This window comes from Puccinia triticina, chromosome 2A, assembly GCF_026914185.1.
Source record: "Puccinia triticina chromosome 2A, complete sequence".
In the NCBI taxonomy this organism is placed as follows: domain Eukaryota; kingdom Fungi; phylum Basidiomycota; class Pucciniomycetes; order Pucciniales; family Pucciniaceae; genus Puccinia; species Puccinia triticina.
The window spans coordinates 5,902,026-5,925,253 of NC_070559.1; the positions used below are offsets into that span (position 1 = coordinate 5,902,026).

A 23,228-nucleotide genomic window follows, 5' to 3' on the forward strand; every position below is an offset into this window, starting at 1 on the left:
CACCGCGGTAGTACTGCCTTAGCCGGACAGCGTGAGAGCTGTAATTCCCTCAGACCCAGTCGCCCCTGCCCGGTGGGCTGGAGTAGGACTAGCTCGTAAAATCACAGGGCACTTAGCAAAAAGACAATTATGTATGATTGCATTTCGCAAAATTATTTCTAAGAATCATGATATGAGATGTTCAAGAAAGAAAAAAAGAAACACATATAATTACTTTTATAAAGCTGAAATTTCAAACAAAAATATATATGTTTGAAAAAAAAAAAAAACATCATCACTAGAAACAAGCGCTACTAGTTGATAACATAGCTCAGGACAAGTTTGGGTTGTGCTGTTGTGACTATGGAGCCTTTATGACAAGCTAAGGATTTCACTCCAGTTTAAGCAAGTATGTTTTTACGAGGAGCTGCGGGGGGTGAGCTGTTAGCGGACTGTTGGTGTAATGGTGTCGGGCTATCAGTTGGGTTTGAGTGAGCTGTTGAGGGGCCTGTCCGTCGAACCGGATTCTTGGCGGCTGTCGGAGCTGCACCTCTTGCAAAAGCGTCGAAGGAAGGTGGAGTGGAGAGGGGAGCAGTGAAGCGCATGTGATTTGGAGGATGCGGCAGAAGACCTGGGGATGGATGTCGGGCGAGAGCTGGGGATGGATGTCGGGCAGATAGGAGAGGTGGCGGCGGTGGGGGTGGGGGCAATGTTACCATTGGTGGTTGTCGCCTAGGTTGAGGTACAGAAGAAATTGGCGGCAAGTACATTGGCGATGACATAGATGGGACGGTCGGGAGGGGATGCAGATGCGAAATGGGTGGGTGGAAGACATCCAATTGGTTAATTGATGGCAGACGTGTCATCATCGGTTTGGATGAGGATGGTGATGAGGAGGAGGATGAGGATGACATCGGTCGGGAAGTTTGAGGCACATGTGGGTGATTCAGTGCCGACGGTGGAAGATATGAAAAGTTGGGGGCTGGCATATGATTGCGGTCTTCCTCGTGAGCTTTGGGTTGTACCGGAACAAGAGTAGGAGGAGGGTTTGAAGGCTTCTGTGAGACATGGGCTGGTTTGATTGTCAAACGTAGTTTGCTCGGAGGTTTGGGCACATGGGGGGCCGTTTCTCGCGGGGTGGGCTGGGAGGCTATGGAGTATTCAATAACAAAATTGATTAGCATTTTTCTGACATTTGATAGTTTGGTTGGCAGTATTACCTGACGCAGTTGGTGACGCGGCAACTGCATGCAATTGTTCGGGTGTCATTGAGGTGCCACCTGAATGCAAAGAAAGTCATATATCATGCATTAGAACCTGTCTGGTATTGTTTAGTTTGTCAGTAGAGACAGACCCGGTTGACCTGGCCATGAAGTGTTCGCTTTGGGCATGTTCGGTTTGGGGGCACTGGCAGACGTAGCTGATTTATCCCGAATTAGAGGAATCATGGATAAGTAAGTTTGTTAGCCATCTCAAGTCTGCTAACTGAGGAAAGAGCTATCAGGCCAACCTTGTTCACCTTGTGACACACTTCTGTTTGTTTGGGATGCTCCCAAACTGTCAAATCGCCTGACCGCAGTGGGTTGCTCGGGTGTGACATTCGCGTTCACGACAGCGTCACTGAGCGGCTTGGTATGTTTACGTCTCATCTTTCGTGGGCGCGAATTGTTGAGCGTTGTAGTAGGAGCGGCACTACGAGGATCAGGTCTGAAAGCAGACGCCGAGATTTGGGGAACGCGTGGAATGAGAAGCTGAGGATCGACAGGCATAGGATCCCTAGGTTGGGAGGGAGTGTGTTGAGTATCGTGGCGCTCAGTTACTGGAATGCAATCTCCCGATTTCTCCTTCGATGCCGAAGCACCCCGGGTCCTATTGCGACCCAGATTACGAGCTCGGGTCTTGTCTCTGGTCGTGGGAGGCGTAGCAGTGGCTGCCGTGTCAACGGTTGAGCCTTGATTGCTTGATCTACGCCGCCGAGTGGGGGCCGCCGCGGGTTGAGAAGCCTCCGCCAGAGCTTCGTACGATTCGGGTAACTTGCTGAGTGTCGAAACCATATAGCCATCTTCCAGGTCAAGATTTTTGCCCCATATTGTGCTTGCAGGTGAAGCATGCTTCGGCTTCGTAACAGAATCCATGACACTGTCTAGTCTTCTGGCTTTCCGCAAGATTCTCAAACCCGGGTCGGCGCTGACGTCCTTTTCGTGCTGCAAAAATGTCTGCAGCGCGGTCTGTTATGTTGAAAGGTATGTCAAGCTCGGGGGTCACATATCAGCCAGAAAAGAATCAGAAGGCGCACCATTTGGGTCAGTGGATCAACGTGAGAAGCATCGTAAGTGACGCGATCTGAGGTTGGGATATGTTCGGGGCACCAAATTCTTGGCTCCATCAGACCTTTAGAGACGGGACAAGCGCAGGCGAGTTTCAGCTATCAGAACAGAGGAACATTCATAGAACCACTAACCATAATGTTCTGCATACTTGACCAGATCGCTTTCACGTGGACGACGCTTCCTCTGAGGCAAAATCTCAAACCCAAACTTGTAGCCGCGCGACCAAGCGCAACTGACATGGATAAAGTCTGTACATTGGTCGCATCTCGTGCAAACTCCTACTCCGGCCTGATGGCAAATGGCACATTCCTAGGAGACAATATCGAAATTCACGTGGTAAGATGCATGATTCGACTGATAACACTGGTTAGTATGTCTGGGGTAAGAGCTTACCCTTTTGCGTTTGCTGAGCGGAATGCTGGCAAAACCCTCTACCCTAGTCAGGTCGTCGGTCGTTGTGAGTGCGAGCTCAGCATGCCATACTGCGCAAATCATGTGAACGAAGCTGCCATGCGACCGTGAAAACTGATCAGCCCTGATATCATCAAGAGCAACTTGGGCAAGACCTACGAGTTGTACTCCGAGAGCTTCCAGACGTCCAGAGCACTCAAAGCCTTTTGGGGCGTCAATGGGCGGGGTTTTGATTGGCACAAACTGCAGCACAAGATCTGCAGCGGAAAAGCGTGGGTAAATAGCTGCGAAACAAAGCCAAGTCCTCGGGCTTACTTTAGAAACCGCCATTGATTCGGCGTTCTGACAAACCAAGCATTTCCAGGACTCGGTGTTGACCGCTGAATCAAGACCGAGACAAGCTGAAAAAAAGCAAACCCCAAACCAGGTTTAGCAGCTGATAGAAAGAATTCAGTCATTAAAGCGGCATGTTAAACGCACCAGTATGGCAGGTCAATTTGCATTTACTACAACAAGCCATTGTAGATTGAGGCTCAACTCGTTTACAAAGGGGGCATCTGCAAGTGAAGCTTTTGTGAGTAAAACATTTTTTCCCGATCCCCATAGTCGAATCTTGCACTTACGCCCCAGCCGCGATATCTGAGCCGCTAGCAAAGGGGTGTGTTACGGTTTGGAGGGGAGGATGTGGCCCTTTCGGAGGTAAGTCTTGATGGGGCGGCGGAGGCTGAGGCCCTGTTGAGGACCGGCGAGGTGGTGATACGCGAGGTGGTGCCGGAGGCGGTTGTTGAGCTGCTGGAGTTGGTACAGGTTGAGGTCCGGATGATGATGGCTGAGGTGCTGGTGGTGAACGCCGAGTGGGGATTGACGGCGGGGGCGCCTGCGATGAGGCGGCCGGGATTGTTGGAGTTATCAGTGAATTGCGAGAGGCAAGGGCTTTGAGGGTCTGAAAATCAGAGCAGGCCAAGTCAATGACAGTCACCAGGAAAAGAGGAGCACTCAAATTTGACTCACCTTGGCATAAGGGCCACGAGGCTTTCGTTCTTTGACTGCGACTTCGGAAAGGCAAACAACTCAGCGAGTCAGTAGGTAGGATCTTTCGTTGATAATTGGTGACTAACCTCTATGGTTATCTTCTTGTACTGCAGCAGGTACATGTTGTAGGCCATCTGTGTAATTGTGAAAAAGAATTTGGTTAATTTATGACAGGCTTGGCCACTTGCACAAGACAAACATACATTTTTTCCAGCGCACGTAACATTCGTCGCAAATACACTTTTTGGCTTGAGTTGCACCCGCCATCAAGGCCTCTGGGCACCTTCGCCAAGTAGGTGCAGTTCTCACCTCACATACAACACAAGTGTACGGCCTTTTGGAGGAGGGCGTGGGCAGGACAGATGGACTTTCATCCGGTGACCGGCTAATGGAAGCATCGATTCGAGCATCATGTGCTGAAACCTCAGGAAACTTGTGACTGCAAAATTACAACTCTTTCAGCAAAGTCGCGTTGCTCCAACTGAAGTTCAACGGACGTACCCTTTAAACATATAGAAGAACTTTGTAATATCACCTCCACTCTTTTTTGGGAACAGTTTCCGCATACCACGGAGATCATCACCCAGTTGGACCACGGCAGTACCCATGCGATGCGACTCCCCTTCGGTCCAGTGGGCAAAACCAAGGCTCTTGATCGATTTTTCACGAAGCTTTAGAGAAGACTCTTCTAAGCTCGAAGCTTCGGATAAAGCCATTAGTGCCCCATCAACAATCGTTACCCCCACATTGCGAGCAACTGGGAGCTGAGTGGCTTCACGGATGTAAGCATCTAAATCGGAATCTAGTAGAGCGGCTGTTATATCAGTATGCGGTATTTACGTAAGTAGCTATTGCTGAGATCGCTTACCCTCGTACTTCTCCAGAAGATCGGGGGTGGAGATCACTTCGATCGTCTCGTCACCGCCGCGAGGTATTTCCACTGTAACCAAACAGAGTCTGCGTTCAGCTTTCGATACCCGATATAAGCACAAGACTATAGAGCCAAACCTTCTGGCGAGGCCAAACAAGGGACCTGGACCGGGGTGCCGTCCCGGCTTCTTTTATCCGCTTTGACTGGGCGTGCAAAACTTTGAACTGATGAAGGTGCATTTCCAGTCTCCGTCGACGGATCTGCAGGAACTATAGTCTGAAATCGGGAGCCAATGCGCTGGTGATTGGGGTATAACATAATCAATCTTGATTTTCACCTAACAAGCAAAGACTACAAACAAGAACCAACCGGTGCAGTATATATGTGGGGTGAATCCATCGGATCTGTTTGAATTGAATGAAACCGTATAATTAAGCCCGCAGCGGTGAAAGTTGGAGGTAATCGTCTTAAAAAACCGAAGATCAAATACGACAACCTACCCAAGACGGATGTGGGCTCAGTATATCGCCCATAATAGCGAAATGGCCACCCATCAACTGTTCTCAAAACGCCATCGGGTCCATTCCCTGGTTGGACAAGTGCGGTGACCAGTGCTGGAACGACGAAATTATTGTTTAAGATTATCTCGCGAGTAGCCAATCGTGTAAGAGTGAACAAAGGTTGGAGACTGACGTTCTTTCTTTTTCCCTTTATCTCTCAATGATCTCCCACCTGTGGCCGCCGCTGGACCGCTACTGCTTGTAACCGCCGATTCATCAGCCGGTTCTTTCGTGAGAGCCAACGCTTGCTCCTCAATCGATTCTTGTCGTTTTTTAGAACATGGTGCACATGCCCATTGGTAACCGCGTGCCCATCGATGACCTCGGTCTGGTTTGCGGATAAGAGGTGGATTGAGGCAGGTGAAATGGTAAGCACCACCACACAGTGCACACGTTACTGAATCGGCCCTAGAGATGAAGGTCCTGTCAGTAAGTGAAGATTGGGACGCATGAAGAAGGAAATTTGGGTAGGGAATCTGGCCATTTAGCGTGCAACCGGATGTTATAGGAAGTAACAATACAAGGGAACATGCAGAGCAGCTCCAAACATCTCATGATTTCATCAGCGGCTCTCCACACGAGATCGCGGAGAGAACTTTCTCAGTAAAGCACATAGCTCGTACAAGGGTGACGATTGCTTCAGCAAGGCGGAGAGATTTGAATTTGCGAGCTTCTTTCCACTTTTGATGGATAGAGGTTCTTTGACCACTGCAAAGCATTTCAACTTACCCTGTAGTCCACTGACTGCAAGTCACACAACCTCTTCTCTCCTCGCTCAATTCGGCACCCATGCCAGGTTCCGTAAAAATGTAGCTATAATTATTCCTGAGATATTGAACGACTTCAGCTGGAAAGCAAACGCTTCGTTGTCAGAATCGCTAACTTCTACGTTGAGGACAGTTGGACTGGTTGGAAACTGCAGACGAAATATGACACTTCAAATAAAGCAACTTACGTGGGGCATTTTTGATACTCTGGGTTAAGATTACGTCGTAGTGTCGATGGGTGAAGCGTCCATAGACCTGTGAATTTCAATGGTTATGAGACCGGAATCTGCCAACAAAATGACATTCTCATACCTGAGAGAAATAAAAATGGTCTGGTGCCGCCTTCCACGCCTCAATCTCATCTGGGCTGCGATCATTCTTAAATTGCACCTCGCATTTACCTCTCAATCGGCTAACACAGAAGACTTCATGTGACATCGAGGCTTCAAGCAATCGACAATCGAGAATGTGCCGGCTGTTTAAATCTCGCTGCCGATGATAATTTGCGAGTTTGACTTGTACGATGGGTCGAGTTTTCTTTTTCTTGTGAGATGCGACCGGCAAAGGTTCTCGGATGAATTCCATTATTCTTCCGATGAGCCAGGGTGCGCCATCGGACATGTTCCATGGCGAGGAGACGTAAACGTGATCTGCTCATGAGCAAGGACCATTAATCAAATCGGGGTTCCACTTTTTACAGCAACGTTTGATGGCGATGAGATGGCGATGAAGGATTGAAGAGAAGGAGGGAACTTACCATTGAGTGCATATACTTCGCCGTTCAACTCGAGTGTCTCGGATCCCTCCTGTGTACCTCTGGTCATCTTGCAGGCGATGTTTGCTGTGCGATTGTGAGTTTGGAAGAATGTAGCGGTGTGAAGAGACGGAGCGACAAAGGGCGAAGCGTAAACTTGGTCGTTGGTACTGTTGTGCCTCAGGACCGAGTTGATAGCTGACTTGAAGCTGTAACAGAGTGGCGAGGGTCAAGTCCGAGATGATGGATGTCGAGAACAGGTGAAAGGTTTCTTGTGAGAGTGCAGTTGAACTGAGATACGTAGGTGTGTTGGTGCATGGACCTGAACGTCGTTAGCAAATCAAATTAGTGAGACGAGGGTATAATTCAAGCGCGGAGGACCATCCAGATGGAGGTTAGGAGAAGCAAGACGGCTGAGGCCTCGGAAGACGGGATGGCCGAAGGTGGACTGAATCTAGCCAGCACGGAACGGCTGAGCAACAGCAACAGCAACGGGCAAGGTTGAATAGATGGTAGATGATGAGAGTGTACTGGGTATGACTATATGGAAAAGAAATCGGCTACATAAATGAATATAGGGGAAACACAGTCTCCGAAGATGCGAGATGAGGGGGGACAGGTTCAAGGGGAGCGAGTCGACGAGAGAGTCGGGGAAGGCGAAAGATGAGGAAATGATTGAACCCCCCTCCCCGCGCAGGAATGGAGGAAAAGGTCTTCCACGGCCTCTATGTACTCCCGGTCTTGGACTATCCTCTTCATCAATCCTACACCCGTGCCCGGATACGTACAGCCATGAACAGCCGACTGCACCAACACCAAGACCCACGACCACCAAGAGTTGTAGTGCTTCAAAGACCAAGGCAAGAAGGTGGTGTCGCGAAGAGAGCAGTTGGGAGTCGGGACTGGTACTCTGTATAAATGTGTATGCAGCAGCAGCAGCAGCAGCAACAACAGTACTCTATGTATACTTTTGGTAGCTTTTGGTTTCAGAGCAAGGACTCAGATGATTGGAGACCAGACACTTGCTCTTCTCGAATGCTGGCCAGTCTGTCGTTGGCGCTCGGGTTCGGAGTATACTTCGTTGATAGAGTCACTCCGCCTGAGGACAGCCAGTTCCGCGAGGCCCAAATTGGAGGACACGGTTTTATTGAGGTAACTAGGAGCATCAAATACGAGAGCAAGACCTTTCTCGGCAAGCCATGATATTCGGCCGGGCTACCAGTTGCCGACTCCAGCCACCATGGCGGTCATCAATGAATTTGCCAATATGTGCGGCTAGCTGATGAGTGCGCTCGTTTTAACAAGAACGGGGCAGGGGAGTATGATGTATGTGTGTGATCAAATGCACGAGAATCAAGGGGGGTGGAAGGGGGGAGCCTTGCAAGGGAGGCTTGAGACGTGTTTGTGCCGGTCTGATATAAAGAGGCACGGGAGGTTCGAGCTGGAGGGCTCAAGTCGAGTGGACAAGCAAAAAGCATCTTGGATGGATGGAATGGAATTTGAGGAGGAAGCAAACGGGAGCGAGGCACACCTATCACTAGCTTCGCCAATCAGATTTGCTTGATCAGGAGTTCCCTGGAAGCACAACGAGTCCCCAAGGGATGCGAAAGAGGAGAGCGAGCTGAATGTGATGGTTGGGTGAGGCGGATGACAATAGTATTATTTCGATGCTGACGGATGGTTGGTGGGGTGTTGGGCTGGAGTGGTGGTTCAAAATGATGTCGAAAGTGTTCGGAGATCGAATTCATCAAACTCCTTGGCGGGGGACCACCAGCGAGGGAAGTTGGACGAAGGAGAGCCGAGAGCGGGCGACGAGGGAAGGGGAGGTGAGCTTCAAATTCCTGGATACATACCCTGAGCCACACAAATCCCTATGCAGCTCGCCAGCCTGGCAGCCCACACTACAAACTCTTGACGATTGTAGCATTTAGTATAGTTGATCAACTAAGGATGGGGAAAACACGCAGAGATGTGACCTGCTCAAGAGGAGTGTCACGTACCAAGTCAGCTTCAGCTTGTTGCGCCCCTCAAGGACCGGACACTGTTCTACATGTGTTCAGGAATCTGAACTCTTTTTCCTCTTTGCGCCTTCGCTCGTTGATCAAGGTCCAGCTGGATACGAACCGGGGGATAGTCGGGTGGGCAAAAAGGCAGTTGCTACGGCCGTTGTCGGGATCAACCGTCCGGTGGGGGGAGAGCAATCCTGTGGGAAAAGCAAACCGATCATGCGGAGGCCGGGAACACTCTTGACTGCCATCTTCGGCAGCCCATTGAGATCCAAGCTCAACCTGCTCTCGTTTTGGTGCTCGACAGGATCACTTGCTTCATTAAACCCGACTCAGCCATGTTTTTTGGTCAACCTCTGGTGCAAGTCTCAACTCAACGCACGAAGTCGCTCACTGGATCTGTGTGCTGCTTCCATCTTCGTGCATTGTTGTGAGACGTCTGAGACGACCTCTTGAGTCCTACGCCCTGGCCATCATTGACCTTCAGCTTCATTAGCAAACTTGGACTCATTTTTGTGGCCAAAAACGCTGGGCCGGCTGGCAGATGTAAGAAGTATACCAACAGACTTTAAGGTTATCCAAAAGTCGTGGTTTATGTAAATATGCACTTGATCCTATTCGGCCTTGGAAACCCACTACATAATATGTACAAACTCTGCCTGCAAACCTGCCACCAGGATGTCCTTAACCAAGACAGGTTAGCTGGCAGAAAAAACACCCTTCTTTAAATACATCAGCACCAACTTGCACACATTGCACAAGAATTGAACAAACGCCAATGAACTGGGCCCTTTGGTGTGGGCTTTTCCATCAGGGAAAGCTCCAGTGGAATTAACCACTTGACATTTGCAAATCTGCCAATGACAATAGCTTCAGGCCCCGTTTGGCACCAATATAAATATAGGTGATATAATCACCAATTAATTCAATAAAAAATACAAAATTCAATATAAAGCCTCCAAATTTTTTTTGTAGGCAACCTACAGTGCTGCTCTCTTCAAGTGATAACTTGGATTCAACTGATTCAGTCATCTTTGGCACCATAATGCCATTATATCACTTTTGACCAATATGAAGCGATATAATGGTATGATGGTGCTGAAGATTTCTGAATCAGTTGAATCCAAGTTATCAGTTGAAGAGAACAGCACTGTAGGTTGCCTACAAAAAAAAATTTGGAGGCTGTATGTTGAATTTTGTATTTTTTATTGAATTAATTGGTGATTATATCACCTATATTTATGTTGGTGCCAAACAGGGCCAGTCTCTGTGGAACATCTTCAAAACATCCTGAATGATAGTAGCACTATTTGTTTAATTGTGAATTTCTAAGGCCCTGTTTGTCGGTGGTATGTATATCACAAGCAAAATAGTTTATTTTTTGCATGACATCCTGTGGGACACCTGACCAAGTCCATCCAAACTTCATCAGGTGTCACACAAATCTACATCATTACACTTGCCATTGTACTGCTGAGAAATGGGGCCTAACAACACCAAATTTATGGCAATAGCAAGGAGGGCCAGAACAAAGGGTAGTTACTTTATCAGACACTTTTTCATTTCATCTGCAACTATAAGTTTGGCATCAAATAATGATTTTCTTCAGCTAGACAAAAGAGAAAGCACATTTTTTTTCTCTTGAGATTGGACTAAGGCCCCGTTTGGAGGCAATATAAATATAGGTGATATAATCATTGGTTAATTCAATGAAAACTACAAAATTCAACATAAAGCCTCCAAATATTTTTTCTAAGCAACCTACAATACTGGTCTCTTCAATTATGAAGTCAGATTCAACTGATTCCGCCATATTCAGTACTGTAGTACCATTATATCACTGTTGACCAAAACAAAGCAATATAATGGTATTATGGTGCTGAAGATGGCTGAATCAGTTAAATCTGACTTCATAGTTGATGAGACCAGTACTGTAGGTTTCCTACAAAAAAAATTGGATTCTTTATGTTGAGTTTTGTATTTTTTATTGAATTTACAAATTATTATATCACCTATATTTATATTGGCTCCAAACGGGGCAGTATATATTTTTCATTTTGATCCAGTCAATCATTACCAATCATTGATTACATGTCCAATTTTTGGTTACTGTAGTGTAACTGCAGAGTAAAGTAAGGCCCATTTGTTAGTGATATATTGCAAGCATAATAGTGCAACTTTTCCATGACATCCTGCATGACACCCAATCAAGTCAACCAAAAATTGATCAGGTGCCACAAGAATTTGCATTAATTTATGACACTTGCCAGATATCACTGACAAACAAGGCCTAACTGTTTTTTGCTCTTGTTTATCCCCACAAAGCTTTTTTTGAGATGCTAAAACAAAGTCCAGCTATGATGCTTAGGCCCCGTTGTGCATGATAAATGGGCCAATTTATCACATTCAACCCACAGTTTGCCCCCTGTCTCCACCAAAATGTTTGAACCCCCGGGGGTCACGACACACGTTGTGGTGGTCAAACTGGTACAGGGCCTCAAGATCAAGATTTCTACTCTCAAGAGCGCTACGGTGCGCAGGAACTCTTTTCTTCCTATGTAGTGTTGTCCTCTCATCTCTTTCTTTCCCCCTTCTTTTTTTTTCTTTCTTTCTTTTCTTTCTTTGTCTTTTTTTTTTTTTTTGTTTCTTCTTTGCGCGTGTTGGATGGTTGGTTTTCTTCACTGCAAAAAAAACTGTGTCAACTGTGAGCAGTTGACATGTGGTAACTCTGAGGAAGCTTGTGGTGTTACACCAGCCTTACCCAAGGTTTGACTCAACCAAAGCTTCAATGCACAGTCACTGTGCACCTTGCACAGTGACTGTGCCAACAAAGGCACTTGTGCATTCAGGTGGAGTTACAATGGTAGCTTGGCTTGAGTATCCTGCATGTCAACTGCAAGCAGTTGACCAATTTTTTTTTTGCAGTGCTTCCTCTTTTTGTTGTTGGTGTTGGGTTTTGTTTTCCTTGTTTGCTGTGTGTGCGCATGTGCGGGGGTGTGATGATGGGTCCGCAGTGCGCGACGCCTCCCGGAGTCTGAGTTCGCCCACAAACTCAGAGGAAGGGGGGCATGGAACCTAGCTGATCCCATTAGGAATCCATCAGAAGTTTATTGCTCATTACCCGGCGCCCTCCAAAGCGCTATCCTGAATCTTATTGATCCCCCAGAGTCTCTTCCCCCTCAAACAACAAGCCGCCGACGCGCGCTCAACGCCGTCTTAAAATCTTCCCCCCCCCCCAAACCTCATTGCTTAACTAATCCTCATTGCTCATCCCAACCATCACCCCGGAGGGCACACAGTTTCTGTTCCCCCATTCCCCTCCAACAACTGCCTACCGCCTAGCACTGTAGGAGTTCCACAACGTGTGATAATGTCAGCGGGTGTGTTGCCAAGACTGACGTCTTCTAGAGGTACATGCTGCAAGGTGCAGGGTGATAACACTATAATCAGTGGTGAAAATGATAACAGACAAAAATACAGAGGGGCCTAGAATATCTAGGGGTGGTTATGGTGCCCTCTGTAACGGTTTCAACACTTCAACAAGATCCAGGCCCCCGCTACTCAGAAACTCCACTACCCCTGCAGTTCAATCTAGCACTGCTTAACACATTGTTGCTTACACATCCAATCACCATTGGAGGCAATACCACAAATGATCATAAGCATACATCTACTGTATTCAACTGCAACATAGCAATGTGTACTTAGCTCACACTGCCAGCAAACAGGTGACGTAAACCGGATTTTGTTGCGCTGACAAAATCCAAACTCGCGCCCCGGGAGTGTCGTCACCTGTTGTGGATTTCGTCACATGCCATTCTCAGTGGCAGGTGCAAGAGAGCACACTCCCTCAATGGCCGGTGCTAACCGGTCATCAAGGGGACATACACACCTAGCTCCCTTGATGGCCCGTCTGTAACGGCCATCAAGAGGAACACCCTACACCCTCTTGATGGCTGGTCAGTACCAGCCAGCAAGAGTAAAGCACTATTTATACTCTTGATGGCCGCTACTGACCGGCCATCAAGAGGTGATACACATACCCCTTGATGGCCTGTCATTACACCGGCCATCAAGACAAAAACACTAAACTCTTGATGGCCTGTACTGGCCGGTCATCAAGAGCAAGAATCTCTTGGTGATGTGTATACAGTGGGAGCACTATGCTTCAACCAGGATTGGAACCAAGGACGGGTAATGGCACTAGGCACTTTTTATATTGATGCCAACAAGAATGTGTTAGATTTTTAATTGCACTTGTAAGGGTAATGATATGAAATTGTAGGTAGTATATAATCTGGTGTGATGAGGAGTGATATGGTATGATGTGGGGGGAGTTGCCAGCCTGAGGAACAAATGGCTGGAGAGAGGCCTCCTTTTATACCTGTGGGTGAGGGATCTTAGCTCCAGGGGAACAGGATTTGGTGGGCTAAATAGCTAACACCAGGGGAGATATGTTCCCACTCCCCAGGGAGTGCCTTACCGTAACTTTTTTCCATAACTGTGCTGGAGGCCTTTGGTAAAGATATATTGAACAGGTATGAACAAGACTGGAAGTCAGCTTGAAATCAGTTGGAAATAATCCTGAAATAAACCATAACTCGCCAAGGAATAATCCAGAACTCATCTGGAATTCATCCAGAACTTATCTGGAATTCATCCAGAACTCATCCAAAATATAGGCCTTTCTTGGCTCCATGACCAGTGTGTCCTTTTCATGGGGATGTGAAAGGCGCAGTATGTCATATTGTCCCCCTCATGTACTTGCGTACATCAGGGGGACAATTGTTGTCTCAACACAAAGTTTTTACTTTTCATGTGGCTGTGAAAGGCCCACCCTGTGATATTTCCACCTCAATGTACGCGCGTACATTAGGGTGACTATTAGCAAAGTGCAAAGAAGTTCACTTGCATGTGCACATGTGGATTTTGAAAAGCAAAAAAAAAAACAAAAAATCACACAATCATTTTTGTGAAGAGGCCAGGATATGTGGCCAAACTGGGGTGGCACTGCAATCCAACCTTGACTTACCTCAGACTTTCACCCCAATACAATAGTTTATCACCATTTTTTTAGCCAAATTCAAATTAATTACAGCATTTCCAAGAAAATGGGGTTCACTAATTTTACTGCAACATTACCACATTCCAAAATTCTAAACTCAATAATACCAAGTTGACTTTTACTTTAATTTTGTACATGAGGGCATATAATGTGAATGACAAGAAACTCATTTTTTTACAGGAATTACATTCAAGAATGGCAATTTTGCTTTCCTATCCTTTGACATCATCAAACAGGAGCAATTGATGAGTTGGACTTGGGTGAAATATTATTTCATCATATTTTTTCCTCTAGTTGTACCTAGAAAACAAAAGAATTCTACACACCATTGTGTTGACTCCCAAATCAATTCTGACTGACTTTTGACTCACTTCTGCATCCACTTCAATTCATTTAGGGATGAGTTACTGATGCACATCAGGCTCAAATCCAACCAAAACTCACATCAAATTCAGCTCTGGCACTCTCTGGGGAGTGGGAACATATCTCCCCTGGTGTAATGGGGTACATCCCTACAACATATAGTTTGACAGGAGCACAGCCTCAAAGGGACCTACCCTAAATAAACAGGGTGCTACCTACAACAGAAAGGGTACAACCCCGCAGGATATTATAAATACAAGCAAATATTATGCATATTCATTATGCATATGTAATACAAAGTGAGCTTGAAGAACAACAAGCAAGAGAAACATTCTCCGTGACAGGTTGAAATCTGTGTAACTCCTAATTAACCGGTGGAGATAGAGGGGTCATTCCAGTGGGGGACTATAGGTTATTTTGTGTGAGAAGTCCATTTATGGGGTTAATTTTAAAATATATTTTATTTATCAAGAAGAAAAGGAAATTTTTATATTTCTCTGCATAGAAAAACAGGAATAAATACCACACCGGTCATTGAGTGGATCTTGTACCTGGGCTGTGACCAACTTGATGACTGGTGTTTGCCGGTAATCAAGTGGGTTGTGTACCTACTTGCTGACCAATTTGTTCCGGTCATCGAGTGGATTTTGTACCCACTCAATGACCGGACTGGGTGGTGTACCCACTCCATGACCGGTGTGTTCCTGTCAGCCTCGAGCGTGTTGAGGATGTACCTCAAAACACGCCATAAGGCCGCAAAAGACCTATGCAAGAGCCATAGCGCTAAAACGGGAATTAGCTATTCCCGTTAGAGAAGAGAGCTTCTTCATTGAGATATCTAACCGAGCAAGACGCGTCGGTTAGAGATCACTTAAAGGAGGAACCTCCTTGGCTGGGAGATTCCAGAGTTCATTTTTTAGAGGATACTCTCGGAATTAAAACTCTACCAAGCCCAAGCTATTATGACTCTCGTCGTGATTGGGGCTTTTCTCTAGTTATATTCCCTTCTTTCTCCCTTCTCCCTTTCCCCCTTTTCCTCTCTCTTCATCGCTTCATCTCATCTTCCTCCGCGTTGTATCCTTTCCTCCCTTATTCGCCTCTTACACCAGTATCCTTGTATTCCTTATTCTCTGTCTACGTCAGTTTCAGCATTCAGAGGTTAGTTACTTTAGAGACTACCCCTGACAGTTCTGGTCATCAAGTGGGTTTTGTACCCTCTCAATGACTGGAACAAACCAGTCATTGAGTGGGTTGTGTACTCACTCAATGACCGGACATTGAGTGGGCTGAGACCCACTTGAGACTGGTGTGTGCTGGTCATCAAGAGGCTTGTGTATGTATAAACCTCTCAAATGGCCATTGTTGTCTTGTTGTTGGTCAGGAGGGATTCCTCATGGTTGACAGGTGTATGTTGTTGTTGGCCAGGAGGGACTGCTCCCGCTGGTACCAAGTCAAAATTGATGGCCTCTTGGCTGGGAGGGGCACTTCCAAGGGGTGGCACAGTCTGTTGTCCAGGCTGAGTGTCTGAGGACACCTGGAGGCACACTAGTACTGCTCAAAATTGAGCACTGAGCTGTGCCTTGTGGCTTAGCACCAGGCCATGATGAGCTAGGCTGGAAGCACCCTGGAAGAACCCAGGTACCAATCAAAGTACTAGCATGGTAACTGCATGTCAACTGAAATTGGTTTCTTGAGTTTTTTTTTGTAGTGGAATGAAAAAAAAAATCTCCCAGATGGTTCACTTTCAGTGTATAAACTGTGTAAAAATGGGAATTTACTCCTGATCAATTATAATTTGTATTGAGATATGCTCATTGCACTGGTTGTGATATGGCTAACAATGGTTTTTGAATTTTTCTATAACTTTAATGTTTCAATGTTGACTTCAAATGGGGAGATCAAAAAATCAATTCCTCAAACAGACCTAATCTTTGATGCTTTGTTCTTCCAAATCCAAAAGAATTTCAGCCTTGAAGACTTGTGCTGAAGCTGTGTGGATAGAAGCAAGCTCAAAAAACATTCACTTTACAATACTATGTAGTATGACACAGATGATTTTTGACCTTGTTTCTCTCCACATAGCCTCATTAGGAGTTTTCTAGGGTTTTATACATATACTAGAGGCCAAGGCGGCTTCGCCGCTGCAGGGGATATATTAGGGCATTTTCAACCCCTCTCTCTCTCTCTTCTCAAATTCAATCTGTCAACTCCTCTCTCTCTCTTGGTTCCCCCTCCAAACCACAGCCCATTAACAACCAATTGTGTGCCTAGTGCCAGGGTGAGGGGCCACAAAATGTAGACTGAAGATGAAGAAATTTGAATATTTGAGATTAAGGCCATGGGAAAGACTGATTCTTTGAGAGAAGAGTTTTGAAACCAAGAATGATTTTATTCCTAGCGCAGTAGAAGAATTGGCATTCCTCTTGTTTAATGCTGTGGAACTTGTAGGGTGTAAGAGCTGGAAGCTCTCCCCTGGGCTAGGCACTGGCACTCAGGAGAGACAACAGTCTTGAGGGATTCTGATGCCAATTTTGGGGATCTTTATTGCACCTAGCTCAGAGAGACATGTCAGTAGGGGGTCGGTCTCTGCTATATAGATCAGATTGGGAGAGATTAAGGGGAAAGGAACAAAAGAGAGAAGGGGAAGGTGAGATGGCTTACCTCGCTCAGAGAGACATGTCAGTAGGGTGTCGGTCTCTGCTGAGCTAGGAATAAGAGAAACAACAGCTATATGGGTTTGAGTTGGGCTTGTGACAGGTGCGTGGTGCAGGCGGGCTTTACATAGGGTGAACCCTTGATCTTGAACTCTGTGAGTCCATGTCTTTAATCAACTTTGATAAACAGACAGACTTACTTTGCGTGCTGTGGAAAACTCTTTGTGCACTGTGCAGTGCACCCATTTCCATGCACTTGGCGCACTGCGGGTGGGGAAGCAAAACTTATTTTTTTGACGAATCAATAGAAAGCCCTTTTATTCTCCTCTGTGAATTTTTTGGGAGTTTTTTGCAGCTTCTTTGTATGCTGTAAAACCCCATTGAGAAACCAAACAAGTACAGTCATTTGGGGACCTGGAGTTCATCTTTCTGCAAGACAAAAATTCCAAATAATTTATTGAATCATGGTAAACATATATTTAACTGTTTCAGAACTTTTTGGCCACTTTGTGTAAGAATGAGGCTTTCAAAATTTAGGAAATTGCAACACACTGGTGCACTATAACAGCTTTCATGTGAAATCTCCTCATTGTTCAAAGCCTCATTCTTGATCAAAGTGTCCAAAAAGTTCTGAAACAGTTAAATACATATTGCACATGATTAAAAAAATATTTTGGAATTTTTGCCATGCAGGAACATGAATTCCAGGTCCCCAAATGAATGTAATTGTTTTGCTTCTCAATGGGATTTTACAGCATACAAGGAAGCTTCAAAAAACTCCCAAAAAATTCCCAGAGGACAATAAAAGAGCTTTCTAATCTATTGATTCGTCAAAAAAAATCTTGCAAATTTTGCTTCCTTCACCCGCAGTGCGCAAAGTGTTTGGAAATGGGTGCACTTCACAGTGAGCAAAGAGTTTTCCGCAGCGCGCGAAGTAAGTATGTAAATAGATTCAATCAAGTATAAAATTATTTATTCTAGCTCATCAAGTGGGCAACACCTTTAACCTGGCTTGAGATCTTTTGATGTCAGAAACTCATACTCAAATCTATCACCTTGCATCTCATTAACTCCTGAAAGTGCCCACCCTCCATAGTCAAATCACCTGTTCAAAATCAACCCAAAAGTTTTTCTTCTCTGCTCGCTGCATTTTAAACTTAAATTTTCAAGTCAATTGCATTTTATGTCTCCCATTCCAGGAAATGTCAAAATAAACCTTCCCAGAAGTTAGTTTCTTGAGTAACAATTCAAATTTATGTTAAGTCATGTGAACTGTGTTTAAAAGTCATCATATTTATTGTTGTGTTGTAGTGCTAACTGTGCCAAATGAAAAATGTTATTGATACCTAAATCATTGTCATTGAATTCCAATTCTACTAATCAGTTCAGATTGGGAATACATATGAGTATTTAATTAATTAGAAATAAACTGAACCCAACCGGTCAATGGATGTCACAACTTGAAAGCAAAGTTTCATGTTGACCAGACATTAAAACAAAGAACATCATGCTATTCTCCTTTGTCTCATTGATTAGAGCCTGAGGGTAATTACAAATGTACTTGGAGACTTGCAAAAAATGTTATTCACTCTGATGGTGACGCCAGGCCTATCAGATGGACCATTGTAACTCAGATATTCAGGGTTTGATACAGCAAATAATGGCGGAGGCCTATCCCAGGTTGAACAGGATGAATGACAATGTCATGATTTCCCCGCTGAACAACACGATAAGGTAGGTGTGAGCTGGCAGGCCGGAGGAAAAAGAGGCGGGCGGTTGGCGACATCAAAGAGGGTGACAAAAACGTTCACATGTTCCATCAGCAGCTATATCTAGATAACACATGCGCAAGAGTTAGAAATAGTAGAAGTCAAGAGAGAGGTCAGTGTCCGGGGCCGTGGCCAACAGCAGCACTCGCCGAGCCGGGGAGCAGAGAGCTATTTGAGGGCAATGTCGGCGGCGTCAGGCGCTGCCAAGATGATCCGGGAGACGCTCAAACTAATGCTGCGCCACCAGGCGGCCGAGAATTGGACCAACACGGGCGTGGATTACAGAACTTGTCAGGACCTCAGGCACAAGCTCGCCGAGCCTGGCGATCTCCTTTTGTTCACTGTGGCGAGCTTCTCAAACTTGATCTCCAACTCGGTGGGCACTTCTAGCCCGGAATAGGTCGATAGCCCGGAATAGGTCGAGAAGCTTTTGATGAAGAGGTCGGGGAGGACCACGGAGTCGGCCTCTTCTTTATCACTTTAATTGAGCACTTGGATATAGATCTTCCAGAAGAAAAGGGGTTAAATGAATCCAGGGGTCAGTAGTGAAAGAAAGAGAGGGGGGAGACGGACCTGGAATCTGAGTTTGTTGAATATTTTCAGCTCTGGGGTTCTGGGACCATTTCTGGATCAGGGACGAGAGGCAGGAAACCTTCGCCTTGTTACCAAAATTAGATACGGTTTGATTTGCGGGTTTCTGTCTAAACAGACCGCCGGAGGCCGCATTGTTGTTGCTGTCCGCCAGTGTTGGGTGCCGGGGCTTGTTCCAAGTGTCTTGGAGGGCAACACGGTTTTGGGGCCCTGGTAATTTTGGAGCCGATGTTCTTCAAAGCTGTATTTTTTGTGCGCGTGGGAGTGACTGAATTGAAGGTAGATTTTGAGCTAGGGGTGGATTCATTCTTGGCCAAAGTTAAGGGCGCCAGGGCGAGGTCGGGCTGGGCTAGTGATGAAGAATAGCGACGGCGAACGGCTGCTGGTCTACCAAATCCCCGGGATACTCGAGCAGCTGTACCGTCTGGCACAGATCGTCAGTAAGCTGGCCCGGTACCGGTTCTATGCCGCCAGTCTCCTGTTCATCTACGACGGGGACCAGGCCACTCAACAGGCCTACCAGGAAGATTTTTGCCGCAAACAATCCGCCCCTCTTCGCCGAGTTAGTCGCAAGACGTATGTGCTTGTGCGTGACCTATGGAGTGCGGGTGGTGTGCAACCGGGGGTAGTGAGCGAGGCGGTTGAGTTACTGGTGGACGTGCGCAGGACAAAAACCAAGTTATGCTCACATGGGCGTGGTGTGGATGTAGGTCAGTGAGCAGGGCGGAATCCCAATGCTGCTGTTGTGGTATGTTCCTGTGTGCCTGGCGGTTGGGGTGGAGGTTCGTGACGACTGAGGAAGTGTATGGGGAGTGGCTTGGCCCTGTTGCGGTTACAGCAGGCAAGGGTATGGTAACGGTTTGGGGCGGGGGAGCTCACCTGTATCACAGAGGATAGGGGAGGATCGTGAGTGGGTTGTGCGGCTGGCGGTGGGACGGGAATCTTCCTGGCCAACGAGGTGATGTACAGGGCAAGAAGAGCCAGGCCATTGAGCTGATTGAATAAGACCCAACTTGAGGCTTCTGCAGCGAATTCGGGTTTGGCTCCAGGGTGAGGGCTTGAGGTCTACAGGGATAGTGAGGAAGAAAATATTGGCCAACAATCCAACTGTAAGGCCCCAATTATAAACAACTTTTGAAATTTTATTCAAACATATTTCCGTTTGTTTTGAAGGTCAGTTATAACTTGATCATAGTTAAATACAGGTTTTCAAAAGTCTTTTTGAGCTCAAAAGACCTCAACGAGGACTTTTGAAATCAAATTTTGCTAAAATTTGCTAATACATATGATTACAGGTCTCAATACACCGTATGAGCTCCTGTACCATATAATCTTGATGGTCCCATGCTTTTCAATCAACTATGTACACATCTGCCTGCCCAAATTGGGATCCTGGTATCCACGACCCATTGTTCCATCCCCTCCCCACGTGAACGTCTGGTCCCTGGACCAACAGCCGCTGGCCCGACCTCGCGCAGGGGCACTATATTGGGACCCTTGTCAAAGGAGTCCCCGGGTGTAGGGACAGCCCTCCAGGCGGGGCCCCTCGGCCCCTCTTTCAAGAGGCTTGGTTTAGCTAGACCTCAGGTGGTGTTGGCTTTACTTTTGCGCACTGTAGTGCAACACCCAGACAAAAACATCTGCAGTTGCTGTGGATGTAGCGCCAACAAGCTTGTCTGGGTGTCACAATATGTTATTTGTCAGACTTGTCCCAGCTCTTTGACCGTCTTGCTAAAGCTGGAACAGAAGGTGCACGGGGACAGGTTGCTGAAGGTGCCCGGGCTGAGGCCGCTGGGCGAGGTCGACAGATTATAGGCATCCGTCCGACGCAAGCCCGCCGACCGGGTTGAAAACCCCGGGAGAGTTCCCATGCCAACTGGTTGCGCCCTAGTAGAGCAGAACAGTTCAGGTGGCCAGTATTCCTGTAGGTGCGCACCTGGTTTATAATTGACCGGGTTTTGAATCACTTTTGAAACCCTGTATGTAACTATAAACAAGTTACAACCGGGCTTCAAAACAAGCAGAAATATATTTGAATAAAATTTCAAAAGCTGTTTATAATTGGGGCCTAACTTTTGCGGAGAACTTTGCTTGGCAGTACAACTGAGTGGGAATACATATTGAGAAGAAAAAAAGTACATACATAGCATGTTTAGTGGCGGTGGTCATGGTCCCCGTGGTGCTAACAATGTGAAGAACTCAGTCCAAATCTCAAGAGCAGGGTCTGGTTGGGAATGGCAAGCTGGTCAACACGCGCGGGTGCAGAAGCGAGAAATTGTCTGCCATCGTGTATAAAAGGCAGGGCTTGGTGTTCATCATCACCCCCAGGGCGTCCTCTGCCGCTGTACTTCCAGCGTGCGGTTCGCCCTCAACCCCCTCCGCTGTTGCACTTGCTCAGTTTGAGGGGCTCTACTCGGTGGCCCCCCTTTGCATAATGCCTTCAATGCGGCGCGCTGGGGGTCATCCTCTCACCATTTTTTAACCCTGCTAGACAGGGATGGATGGTGGGCCATGGTGCATCAGCTTGCTGATGTTGGGTGGCTGGGTGCAGGTTATTCCTCTGTTTTTGGTTGTTTTAATATTGTGGTTCTTTTGTTGATTTTGGCATTTGTAGAGGGAAAACCCTTCATCTTTTTTTCCTGGAGGTTGTAAAGGGGAAACCCTTGATTTTTTTTTGTGATTTTTGAAGATTTGTAGGGGAAACCCTTGAAGTTTTATTTTGTGATTCAGAGGCTTTAATAAACTTGGATAATCATTTTGAAGGACAAAGCACAGAGTATTTCATCTAGCTGAGGAAGCAAGTTTTCCTCTTCCAATTTAAACTCAAATTGCAAAGGGCAACATTTCAAGCTATAGTAAAGACCCACTGAAATTTAATTCAATTTAGTCTTGTATGTCCATTGAAAAAAAGAAATTAGCTACATAACTGGTGGTACAAAAAGTGGTACTGCTGATATTCTTCATGAATTTGACAGGGGTACTTGATACTTGGGATTGAAGAAATATACATTCTGTGTACAATCAAGGTCTCTTGAGAAGATTCATCTTCATTATCTCTGCCTCAGTGGAATTTGGAAGGGGCCAAGCTACGTGTTTTATCTGTGGAAAAGGGATGCTGGGACTGGTGTTAAGTTTGCTCCTGTTGGCAGCCCTGAATCACGTGCAGCAACAGTGAAACAAATACAATACATGTATCTGTATCTGCCTGTATTTGTATCTGTTTTGCACCCAATACTATTTATTTGTATTGTTTTCAAAGACCAATACTATACAAATGTATTCAAACTTTGGTATCTTGTTTCAAATACAGCCCAATACAACACCAGGAAAATAAAATAGTCAGTTGATGACAAGTGACATCACACCAGCTCCAGCCACCTACCCACCATCTATCCAATATCTATCCACTATCTACCCCAATCTCCCAACCATCTCCTCAACTTACAAAATTTACCAAGGAGGTCCTGTTCAGTTTTTGATGAGCCCAACTGATCCTCAGTTCTGTCCTTTGGTACCCAGCTCATACTCAGCTTTTTTGCCCAGCTCATACTCAGCTTTTTCACGCAGCTCACTCTTAGAATTGGAAGAAAGCCTTTTGAATAGTCCTTGCCCAGGTGATGCTCAGCTTTGTACTAGTCCTGGCGCAGCTGATGCTCAGCTTTGTAGCAGTCCTTGCTCAGCCTTTTCCTAGTCCTGTCCCAGCTGATGCTCAGCTTTGACCCAGTACTGGGCCAGCTGGCCAGCTGATGCTCAGCTTGCTGAGTATCAGCTGAGCCAGGCCAGAGAAAAAGATGGGAATCAGCTTGGACAGAACCAGAGCTGAAAATCAGCTAGGCTAGGGCCAAAGCTGAGCATCAGATGAGCCACAGCCAAGGCTGAGCATCAGCTGTGCCAGGGCCAAAGATGATCATCAGGTGGCTGGTGCTAAAGCTGAGCATCAGCTGGGCCAGGGAAACAACTGAGCATCAGCTGATCCAGGGGAAAAACTGAGCATCAGCTGAGCCAGGGTAAAAGCTGAACATCAGCTGAGCCAGGGTAAAAGCTGAACATAAGCTGGGCCAGGGCCAAAGCTGAGC

General features: G+C 46.4%; 2 protein-coding genes across 2 annotated transcripts; both read right to left on the minus strand.

Annotated features, from left to right (window-relative positions):
• Window positions 1-380: 380 nt before the first annotated feature.
• PtA15_2A639 (uncharacterized protein) lies at window positions 381-9,221 on the minus strand (the record flags this gene model as incomplete). The annotated part of the gene is made up of 28 exons (XM_053166679.1): window positions 381-431; window positions 1,005-1,129; window positions 1,200-1,259; window positions 1,334-1,399; window positions 1,490-2,207; window positions 2,276-2,370; window positions 2,441-2,618; window positions 2,703-2,814; window positions 2,880-2,977; window positions 3,036-3,121; window positions 3,201-3,277; window positions 3,344-3,663; window positions 3,732-3,772; window positions 3,839-3,886; window positions 3,956-4,191; window positions 4,254-4,554; window positions 4,621-4,692; window positions 4,761-4,920; window positions 4,993-5,027; window positions 5,124-5,237; window positions 5,317-5,591; window positions 5,913-6,030; window positions 6,139-6,205; window positions 6,263-6,600; window positions 6,708-6,913; window positions 8,829-8,907; window positions 8,993-9,026; window positions 9,093-9,221. 28 exons carry the CDS (start codon window positions 9,219-9,221, stop codon window positions 381-383), a joined length of 4,239 nt encoding a protein of 1,412 aa, XP_053017877.1.
• Window positions 9,222-18,729: 9,508 nt separating this feature from the next.
• PtA15_2A640 (uncharacterized protein) lies at window positions 18,730-21,023 on the minus strand (the record flags this gene model as incomplete). The annotated part of the gene is made up of 8 exons (XM_053166681.1): window positions 18,730-18,796; window positions 18,869-19,031; window positions 19,135-19,186; window positions 19,273-19,420; window positions 19,530-19,747; window positions 19,842-19,945; window positions 20,010-20,217; window positions 20,859-21,023. The coding sequence occupies 8 exons, from the start codon at window positions 21,021-21,023 to the stop codon at window positions 18,730-18,732; spliced, it is 1,125 nt and encodes a 374-aa protein (XP_053017878.1).
• Window positions 21,024-23,228: the final 2,205 nt, after the last annotated feature.